Source organism: Chiloscyllium punctatum, unplaced genomic scaffold (genome assembly GCF_047496795.1).
Source record: "Chiloscyllium punctatum isolate Juve2018m unplaced genomic scaffold, sChiPun1.3 scaffold_486, whole genome shotgun sequence".
Classification (NCBI taxonomy): domain Eukaryota; kingdom Metazoa; phylum Chordata; class Chondrichthyes; order Orectolobiformes; family Hemiscylliidae; genus Chiloscyllium; species Chiloscyllium punctatum.
This window is the reverse complement of record NW_027310220.1, coordinates 136,524-147,644: the sequence shown is the minus strand read 5'-3', so window position 1 is coordinate 147,644 and position 11,121 is coordinate 136,524. Positions and strand designations below refer to the sequence as shown.

Below are 11,121 nucleotides of genomic sequence, written 5' to 3'. Positions count from 1 at the left end.
GGGGGAAGGGGAGGAGAGGGGGGGGGGAAGGGGAGGAGAGGGGGGGGGAGGGAGGAGAGGGGGGGAGAGGGGGGGGGGGAAGGGGAGGAGAGGGGGGGGGGGGAAGGGGGAGGAGGAGGGGGGGAGGGGGAAGGGGAGGAGAGGGGGGGGGAAGGGGAGGAGAGGGGGGGGGGAAGGGGAGGAGAGGGGGGGGGGAAGGGGAGGAGAGGGGGGGGAGGAGAGGGGGGGGGGAAGGGGAGGAGAGGGGGGGGGAAGGGGAGGAGAGGGGGGGGGGAAGGGGAGGAGAGGGGGGGGGGAAGGGGAGGAGAGGGGGGGGGGGAAGGGGAGGAGAGGGGGGGGGAAGGGAGGAGGAGAGGAGAGGGGGGAAGGGGAGGAGAGGAGAGGGGGGGGGGGGGAAGGGAGAGAGAGGGGGGGGGAAGGAGAGGAGAGGGGGGGGGGGAAGGGGAGGAGAGGAGAGGGAGGGGGGGGGAAGGGGGAGGAGAGGAGAGGGGGGGGGAAGGGGAGGAGAGGAGAGGGGGGGGAAGGGAGAGGAGAGGGGGGGGGAGGAGAGGAGAGGGGGGGGGAAGGGGAGGAGAGGAGAGGGGGGGGGGAGGAGAGGAGAGGGGGGGGGGGGGGAAGGGGAGGAGAGGAAGGGGGGGGGAAGGGGAGGAGAGGAGGGGGGGGGAAGGGGAGGAGAGGAGGGGGGGGGAAGGGGAGGAGAGGAGGGGGGGGGAAGGGGAGGAGAGGAGGGGGGGGGAAGGGGAGGAGAGGAGGGGGGGGGAAGGGGAGGAGAGGAGGGGGGGGGAAGGGGAGGAGAGGAGGGGGGGGGGAAGGGGAGGAGAGGAGGGGGGGGAAGGGGAGGAGAGGAGGGGGGGGGAAGGGGAGGAGAGGAGGGGGGGGGAAGGGGAGGAGAGGAGGGGGGGGGGAAGGGGAGGAGAGGAGGGGGGGGGAAGGGGAGGAGAGGAGGGGGGGGGAAGGGGAGGAGAGGAGGGGGGGGGAAGGGGAGGAGAGGAGGGGGGGGGGGAAGGGGAGGAGAGGAGGGGGGGGGGAAGGGGAGGAGAGGAGGGGGGGGGGAAGGGGAGGAGAGGAGGGGGGGGGGGAAGGGGAGGAGAGGAGGGGGGGGAAGGGGAGGAGAGGAGGGGGGGGAAGGGGAGGAGAGAGGGGGGGGGGGGAAGGGGAGGAGAGGAGGGGGGGGGGGAAGGGGAGGAGAGGAGGGGGGGGGAAGGGGAGGAGAGGAGAGGGGGGGGAAGGGGAGGAGAGGAGGGGGGGGAAGGAGGGGGGGGAAGGAGGGGGGAAGGGGGGGGGAAGGGGGGGGGAAGGGGGGGGGAAGGGGGGGGGAAGGGGGGGGGAAGGGGGGGGGAAGGGGGGGGGAAGGGGGGGGGAAGGGGGGGGGAAGGGGGGGGGGAAGGGGGGGGGGAAGGGGGGGGGGAAGGGGGGGGGGGAAGGGGGGGGAAGGGGAGGAGAGGGGGGGGGGGGAAGGGGAGGAGAGGGGGGGGGGGGAAGGGGAGGAGAGGGGGGGGGAAGGGAGGAGAGGGGGGGGAAGGGGAGGAGAGGAGGGGGGGGGAAGGGGAGGAGAGGAGGGGGGGGGAAGGGGAGGAGAGGAGGGGGGGGGAAGGGGAGGAGAGGAGAGGGGGGGGGAAGGGGAGGAGAGGAGAGGGGGGGGGAAGGGGAGGAGAGGAGAGGGGGGGGGGAAGGGGAGGAGAGGAGAGGGGGAAGGGGAGGAGAGGAGAGGGGGGGGGGGAAGGGGAGGAGAGGAGAGGGGGGGGGGGAAGGGGAGGAGAGGAGAGGGGGGGGGGAGGAGAGGAGAGGAGAGGGGGGGGGGAGGAGAGGAGAGGGGGGGGGGGAGGAGAGGAGAGGGGGGGGGAGGAGAGGAGAGGGGGGGGGGGGAAGGGGAGGAGAGGAGAGGGGAAGGGGAGGAGAGGAGAGGGGGGGAAGGGAAGGGGAGGAGAGGAGAGGGGGGGGAAGGGGAGGGGAGGAGAGGAGGGGGGGGGGAAGGGGAGGGGAGGAGAGGAGAGGGGGGGGAAGGGGAGGAGAGGAGAGGGGGAAGGGGAGAGGAGAGGGGGGGAAGGGAAGGGGAGGAGAGGAGAGGGGGGGGGGGAAGGGGAGGGAAGGGGGAGGGGGGGAGGGAAGGGGAGGGGGGGGGGGAAGGGGAGGAGAGGAGAGGGGGGGGGGGAAGGGGAGGAGAGGAGAGGGGGGGGGGAAGGGGAGGAGAGGAGAGGGGGGGGGGAAGGGGAGGAGAGGGGGGGGGGAAGGGGAGGAGAGGAGAGGGGGGGGGAAGGAGAGGAGAGGGGGGGGGAAGGAGAGGAGAGGGGGGGGGGAAGGAGAGGAGAGGGGGGGGGGGGGAAGGAGAGGAGAGGGGGGGGGGGGGGGAAGGGGAGGAGAGGAGAGGGGGGGGGGGAAGGGAGGGGGGGGGGGGAAGGGGAGGAGAGGAGAGGGGGGGGGGAAGGGGAGGAGAGGAGAGGGGGGGGGAAGGGGAGGAGAGGAGAGGGGGGGGGGAGGAGAGGAGAGGGGGGGGGGGAAGGGGAGGAGAGGAGGGGGGGGGGAAGGAGAGGAGAGGGGGGGGGAAGGAGAGGAGAGGGGGGGGGGGAAGGAGAGGAGAGGGGGGGGGGGGAAGGGGAGGAGAGGAGAGGGGGGGGGGAAGGGAGGGGGGGGGGGGAAGGGAGGAGAGGAGAGGGGGGGGGGGGGGGAAGGAGAGGAGGGGGGGGGGGGAAGGGGAGGAGAGGAGAGGGGGGGGGGGGGGGGAAGGAGAGGAGGGGGGGGGGGGGAAGGGGAGGAGAGGAGAGGGGGGGGGGGGGGAAGGGGAGGAGGGGGGGGGGGGGGGAGAAAACAGACGGAGACAGGAAAGTTCAGATGGGAAAAGACGAGCCGGTGTATAAACCCTGGAAGTTGTTCCCTGCAGAAAGCTCTGTCTCTTAAGCAGAATACGAGTGACTTTTGACAAGCACCGCCACCAGCTTAACTTTAAAAAAAAAGTTACTCAATGACGGACACAAGCCTGGTTTTCACAGAATGACTAACAGGCTAGGCACAGCAGTACTTTGGTACAATTTATTCTGGTTTTCTAGTTCAAATAACCAGCATTACCAAGTAAACCAAACAAGAACTCAACAAAATGCTGGAAGCTAGAAACAAAGGCAGAAATAGCTGGAAAAGCTCAGCGGGTCTGGCAGAACCTATGAAGAGAAAATAAAAGAAAATTAACTGCAGGAGGTGCAGTCACCCTCCTGCAAAAGCCATTGCCAAGTACCTGCCACGCTTCCTCATCCCAATCCATATCACTCCAACCCATCCAATGTGCAGCGACCTGCTGGGAATGTGTCCATTTTCTGCAGTCACATGATAACACCCTCCTCTCCAATCACATCTCCCCGTTGCCTGGTTGATAATTGCAACGAAACGTGCTTTTTTGTGAAAAACAAAAACTGCGTCCGCAGGGGGGAAACTTCTCTTTCTCTGGCCATTGATGCTGATCTGGAGGATGCGTTTAGTACTCTCAGTATAACAAAATAAACACAACACAGAAAACACATGGAAATGCAATAGAATGGGATTCTATTGAGTACAATAGGGCTGCAGTGAATGCTTTGAACTGTGGTAGATTGCACCAGAAGCCTGGTGAAAGTGTTACCTTCTTTTATTTTCTACTTATTCACTGAAGGTAATGCTTAACTTTCATAACTTTGTTTTTTTTTGTGCTGAGGTACCTTTGTACTTAAGTTGACACTGTGTGTGGCAACATTACATATGTCTCACTGTACCCCTGCACATTTGTACTTGAGGACATGTGATAGTAAAATATCTAAATCGAAATTGAAGGCTTTTTTGGCAGAAAAAGCTACCTTTCCAAACAAACAGTCCTTATCTTTGTTGGAACTTAAGGATAGCAGACTTGTCATCCTCTATAAGCTGTTATGCAATTCAATAAGATCTTGACTGATATGTATTTTATTTCAATTGACCTGCTTTGATTCTTTAATAACCTTACTGATAAAAATCTCTGGTTCTACATTGTTAATTCATCCAGACTCAACAGAGACAAAGAATCCTGGAAAGCAATTAGAGCGCATTTTGCTCTTCTCCACATTTTCAAACAAAAAAAATATGCTTTTGGACTGAATTGATTTTAAAAAAATCACAGCTGCTCCTTTATTGAGGTATTTTAGGTGTTGGAGGTGATTTCCTCAAATTCCAGAAGCAGCAATTACTGTTTCATATGCTGTTGCATTGTTTTGAAACTTTGGGAAAAAAAGTCAAAACAACAGCAGTTTTAAAAGGGAGAAGCACAGACAAAGGAAGCACATGGTGAGGACAGTGCAGGAGGGAGAGAGAAAGAAACTGACACTACAGTTTCGGAGTGCATCTGGGAAAATTAACAAACAGTGAAATTCGTAACTAATCTTGGAGGAACTGTTTGGGCAAAGTTCACAGCACAGAAGCAGATAAGTGTATTGTTTTTAAGTGGGACCTACAGAAAGTCTGCCGTAGTGAGCAGAGTGGGTTCTTTCTTGATTATATGCATTTTGAGATATGTTTCTTGATTAATCTTAAAATATAAACCATAACCATTAATTTAACCTGGGGCAGTGTTTTGTAGAGGAATAAGACGGTGTTATTTTCTGGGTATGTAGATTGTGATGGAGCAAAAATGGCCTTTAGTAGGGTGATATGCACTTCTTGTCAGATGTGGGAGTTTAAAGAGAGTTTAAGGGTTATATCTGCAACAAATGCTGTTGGTTGCCAATCTTATCAGATCGAATGGATCGGCTGGAGGGACAGTTAGAAGCGATGAGGAATTTGCAACAGCAACAACATGTGATTGATGGCAGTTATCGGAAGGGGGGAAAGTCTCAGATACAGTCACATAGATGGGTTAACTCCAGGAAGGGTGAGAGAGGTAGACAGCTAGTGCAGGAACCTTCTGTGGCTATACCCATTTCAAACAAGTTTGCTGTTTTGGAAAATGTAGAGGGTGATGGATTCTCAGGGGATTGTAGCACGAATAGCCAGGTTTCTGGTATGGAGACTGGCTCTAATGCAATGAGGGGTACGTCGGGTTCCAAGAGATCAATTGTGTTAGGGGACTCTCTAGTCTGAGGTACAGACGGATGTTTCTGTGACCAGCAGCGAAAAAGCAGAATGGTGTGTTGTTTCTCTGGTGCCAGAATCAAGGATGTCTCAGAGTGAGTGCAGAATGTTCTCACAGGGGAGAGGGGCCAGCAAGAGGTCATTATCCACATTGGAACCAACGACATAGGAGGGGAAAAGGTTGAGATTCTGAAAGGAGATTACAGAGAGTTAGGCAGGAATTTAAAAAGGATGTCCTCAAGGGTAGTAATATCTGGATTACTCCTAGTGCTACAAGCTAGTGAGGGCAGGAATAGGAGGAGAGAGCAGATGAATGTATGGCTGAGGAGCTGGTGTATGGGAGAAGGATTCACATTTTTGGACCAATAGAATCTCTTTTGGGGTAGAAGTGACCTGTACAAGAAGGACGATCTGCACCTAAATTGGAAGGGGACTAATATACTGGCAGGGAGATTTGCTAGAGCAGCTCAGGAGGATTTAAACTAGTAAGGTGGGGGGGGGAGGTGGGACCGAAAGAGATAGTGTGGGGAAAGACATCGATCTGAGACGGGTACAGTTGAGAACAGAAGTGAGTCAAACAGTCAGGGTAGGCAGGGACAAGGTAGGACTAATAAATTAAACTGCATTTATTTCAATGCAAGGGGCCTAACAGGGAAGGCAGATGAACTCAGGGCATGGGACTGGGATATCATAGCAATTACCAGAAACATGGCTCAGCGATGGGCAGGACTGGCAGCTTAATGTTCCAGGACACAAATGCTACAGGAAGGATAGAAAGAGAGGCAAGAGAGGAGGGGGAGTGGCATTTTTGATAAGGGATAGCATTATAGCTGTGCTGAGGGAGGATATTCCCAGAAATACATCCAGGGAAGTTATTTGGGTGGAACTGAGAAATAAGAAAGGGATGATCACCTTATTGGGATTGTATTATAGACCCCCTAATAGTCAGAGGGAAATTGAGAAACAAACTTGTAAGGAGATCTTAGCTATCTGTAAGAATAATAGGGTAGTTATGGTGGGGGTTTTAACTTTCCAAACATAGACTGGGACTGCCATAGTGTTAAGGGTTTAGATGGAGAGGAATTTATTAAGTGTGTACAAGACAATTTTCTGATTCAGTATGTGGATGTACCTACCAGAGAAGGTGCAGAACTTGACCTACTCTTGGGAAATAAGGCAGGGCAGGTAACTGAGGTGTCAGTGGGGGAGCACTTTGGGGCCAGCGACCATAATTCTATTAGATTTAAAATAGTGAAGGAAAAGGATAGACCAGATCTAAAAGCAGAAGTTCTAAATTGGAGAAAGGCCAATTTTGACGGTATTAGGCAAGAACTTTCAAAAGCTGATTGAGGGCAGATGTTCGCAGGTAAAGGGACGGCTGGAAAATGGGAAGCCTTCAGAAATGAGATAACAAGAATCCAGAGAAAGTATATTCCTGTCAGGGTGAAAGGGAAGGCTGGTAGGTATAGGGAATGCTGGATGACTAAAGAAATTGAGGGTTTGGTTAAGAAAAAGGAGTCATGTGTAAATTATAGACAGGATAGATCGAGTGAATCCTTAGAAGAGTATAAAGGCAGCAGGAGTATACTTAAGAGGGAGATCAGGAGGGCAAAAAGGGGACATGAGATAGCTTTGGCAAATAGAACTAAGGAGAATACAAAGGGTTTTTACAAATATATTAAGGACAAAAGGATAACTAGGGAGAGAATAGGGCCCCTCAAAGATCAGCAAGGCAGCCTTTGTGTGGAGTCACAGAAAATGGGGGAGATACTAAATGAGTAGTTTGCATCAGTGTTTACTGTGGAAAAGGATATGGAAGGTATCGACTGTAGGGAACTAGATGGTGACATCTTGCAAAATGTCCAGATTACAGAGGAGGAAGTGCTGGATGTCTTGAATCGCATAAAGGTGGATAAATCCCCAGGACCTGATCAGGTGTACCTAGAACTCTGTGGGAAGCTAGGCAAGTGATTGCTGGGCCTCTTGCTGAGATATTTGTATCATTTTAGTCACAGGTGAGGTTCTGGAAGACTGGAGGTTGGCAAACATGGTGCCACTGTTTAAGAAGGGTGGTAAAGACAAGCCAGGGAACTATAGACCGGTGAGCCTGACGTCGGTGGTGGGCAAGTTGTTGGAGGGAATCCTGAGGGACAGGATGTACGTGTATTTGGAAAGGCAAGGACTGATTCGGGATAGTCAACATGGCTTTGTGCGTGGGAAATCATGTCTCACAAACTTGATTGAGTTTTTTGAAGAAGTAACAAAAAAGATTGATGAGGGTAAGGCGTTCAACAAGGTTTCCCATGGGAGACTGGTTAGCAAGGTTAGACCTCATGGAATATAGGGAGAACTAGCCACTTGGATACAGAACTGGCTCAAAGGTAGAAGACAGAGGGTGGTGGTGGAGGGTTGTTTTTCAGACTGGAGGCCTGTGACCAATGGAGTGCCACAAGAATCGGTGCTGGGTCCTCTACCTTTCATCATTCACATAAATGATTTGGATGCGAGCATAAGAGGTACAGTTAGTAAGTTTGCAGATGACACCAAAATTGGAGGTGTAGTGGACAGTGAAGGGGTTACCTCACATTACAACAGGATCTGGACCAGATGGGCCAGTGGGCTGAGACGTGGCAGATGGAGTTTAATTCAGATAAATGCGAGGTGCTGCATTTTGGGAAAGCAAATCTTAGCAGGACTTATACACTTAATGGTAAGGTCCTAGGGAGTGTTGTTGAACAAAAAGACCTTGAAGTGCAGGTTCATAGCTTCTTGAAAGTGGAGTCACAGGTAGATAGGATAGTGAAGAAGACCTTTGGTATGCTTTCCTTGATTGGTCAGAATATTGAGTACAGTAGTTGGGAGGTCATGTTGTGGCTGTACAGGACATTGGTTAGGCCACTGTTGAAATATTGCGAGCAATTCTGGTCTCCTTCCTATCGGAAAGATGTTGTGAAACTTGAAAGGGTTCAGAAAAGATTTACAAGGATGTTGCCAGGGTTGGAGGATCTGAGCTACAGGGAGAGGTTGAACAGGCTGGGTCTGTTTTCCCTGGAGCTTCGGAGGCTGAGGGGTGACCTTATAGAGGTTTACAAAATTATGAAGGTCATAGATAGGATAAATAGACAAAGTCTTTTCCCTGGGGTCGGGGAGTCCAGAACTAGAGGGCATAGGTTTAGGGTGAGAGGGGAAAGATATAAAAGAGACCTAACGGGCAACTTTTTCCACGCAGAGGGTGGTACGTGTATGGAATGAGCTGCCAGAAGATGTGGTGGAGGCTGGTACAATTGCAACATTTAAGATGCATTTGGATGGGTATATGAATAGGAAGGGTTTGGAGGGATATAGGCCTGGTGCTGGCAAGTGGGACTAGATTGGGTTGGGATATCTGGTTGGCATGGATTGGACCGAAGGGTTTGATTCCATGCTGTACATCTCTATGACTCTATAACATTGTTCCCTTCCACAACTCAAAATGAGTTGGAGACAGGGATGTGACTATAGGACCATAAGACATAGGAGTGGAAGTAAGGCCATTCGGCCCATCGAGTCCACTCCGCCATTCAATCATGGCTGATGCGCATTTCAGCTCCACTTGCCAGCGTTCTCCCCGTAGCCCTTAATTCCTCTAGACAACAAGAACCTATCAATCTCGGCCTTGAAGACATTTAGCGTCCCGGCTTCCACTGCACTCCGTGGCAATGAATTCCACAGGCCCACCACTCTTTGGCTGAAGAAATGTCTCCGCATTTCCGTTCTGAAATGACCCCCTCTAATTCTAAGGCTGTGTCCACGGGTCCTAGTCTCCTCGCCTAATAGAAACAATTTTCTAGCATCCACCTTTTCAAAGCCATGTATTATTTTGTACGTCTCTATTAGATCTCCCCTTAATCTTCTAAACCCTCCCATTCGTTGCCTTGTAGTGTCCATATTCTGAGAGGTTTCTGAACTACTGAAGTGGCATTGATTTCCCATGTTTTGACATTAAAAATAAAGTCAATAAGGAAAAACTGTTTCCAGTGGCAATGTTCTTAGATGACATGGAAATAATATAATTGAGCAAAGAATGAAAGAGAGGGAAAATGAGGAGATGAATTTTATGGAGGTGTTACAACCTTAGAGTTTTATTGCCTTAAAGTGTAACAGATTCAGTAGTAATGCTCAGAGAATAATTTAGCACAGGAGTGGACCATTCGACCCAAGCAAAACAGCATTGGTTTGAGCTACTCCCCTACTTTCCTCATAGAAACAGAAATACTTCCCTTCAATTATGTATCCAATTCCAAAGGGACCAATTGGCTCGAGTATGGGGGAAGGGGAACTTCTGCCAAAGGGCTGGCAGAGGCTGGAAGGGCGGAACGGCCTGAGCCTGTGCAGTGATTCTCATCAGGTGGCTGAGAGGACAGCGTGAGCGCTTGCAGTAACCTGATTCTCCCACCAGAGTGCAGTGTGGCGCCGTCTCGCTCCCAGTCTGCCGTTGTCATGGGGATCAGTGCGCGTCATCGAGCCGGCGCCGCCTGTGACGCGAACAGAGCGCGCCGGAAGTGCCTGGTGTGGAGCTGGAAACGTGCTGTGGCCGGGAGACGGAGGGGAGTGATCCCGGGGCCATGGCGAGTCCCGCTGTACACTTCAAAACAAAGTGAGTGTGAGGCAGACGGAGGGGGAGGCGTCTCCCTCCAACAACATCCCCTCACCCATCCTTTCACACCCCATCCCCCCGGTGGTACACAGCGCCACAGACCCGGGTTCAATTCCCGCCTCAGGCGACTGTCTGGTGGGTCCCCTCCGGGGGCTCCAGTTTCCTCTCTCAGTCCAAAGATGTGCAGGTCAGGTGAATTGGCCATGATAAACTGCCCGTAGTGTGAGGTAAGGGGTAAATGTAGGGGTGGGTTGCGCTTTGGAGGGTCAGTGTGGACTTGTTGGGCCGAAGGGCCTGTTTCCACACTGTAATGTTATGTAATCTAATCTCCCTCATCCCCCCCATCCCTCCCTCATCCCCCCCATCCCTCCCCCATCTCCCTCTCGTCCCCCCCTCATCCCATCACCCCCACCCCATATCCCCACCTCCCCCCCATCCTCCCCCCCATCCTCCCCCCCCATCATCCCCACCCTGCCGTCCCCACATCCCCACCCTGCCATCCCCACCCCCACATCCCCCCATCCCCCCACCACCCCCCCCACTCCCACCCCCCCCCCCAGACCACCACCTCCTTTCTCCATCTTCACCCCCAACCCTCCATCACCCTCACCCTCACCACTGTCCAACCCACCACCATCCTTTCTCCCGGCCCACCTTCAGCCAAAGCCATGAGAGAGAAAGGGGACAGCAGCACCCCAGGTTCCTCAGTCAGATTCTGATAACATCGGGTTGTGCCAAGGTCACCAGAGATCCCTCCCCATTGTGGCGTGATTGCTGAAACTCTCCTCAAACTGAACCAATGTGTGTGTTAAAATTACATGTAATGAAGTCAACTTCCTCACAGATGAGTCCCTGAGAGTGTGGAGCAGCCAAGGTTTCTGTTACCTGCTGGAACAACAAAAGTAATGTGTGCGTCGGAATCTTGCAAGGTTTTGTAGAAAATATTGTAGTCACCCTTGGGATAACATCCCTGTTGTGGCTAGGAAACGTATTTTAGGTTTGAGTGAGTAGATCTCCTTGTCCCTTGTCTAAGTGAGACAGAGAATTGTTCAAATGCCTAGTATTGGCTTTGGCAGAGTCCTCACCTACTAAGTGCAGGAATGAAAACAATGTGTTTGAGAGACTCCACAGGTTTGGTAGCATCTGTAGAGAAAAAGAGTTAATGCTTCAATTCCAAAATGACTCCTCTTCCAAAATCGCTTTTATGTCAGATTTCCAGCAAACTGTAATAGATTGCTTTTATTTGTTAAATGCAAGTGTTTTATAAATGGGAGCCTTGGTAACATTTAAATTGCGGTTGGTTAGGTTTAAATATAAATATTAGAAAAAGGTAGCTTCAGTTACACTAGAGTGTGAAAGAGAAGCATTGAAATGACCCTTCCTGAGTAGTTACATGTCAAGTTGGGATCTTAATCTTCATT

At 52.9% G+C, this 11,121-nt stretch overlaps 1 protein-coding gene across 1 annotated transcript in view; it reads left to right on the top strand.

Annotated features, from left to right (window-relative positions):
* Positions 1–9,587: 9,587 nt before the first annotated feature.
* Positions 9,588–11,121, top strand: part of LOC140472980 (transducin beta-like protein 3) — a 65,320-nt gene continuing 63,786 nt past the window's right edge. The window contains exon 1 of the mRNA XM_072567548.1: positions 9,588–9,700. Coding sequence (XP_072423649.1) covers positions 9,669–9,700 — 32 coding nt within the window. The 5' untranslated portion in view covers positions 9,588–9,668. The remainder of the gene's footprint in view (positions 9,701–11,121) is intronic.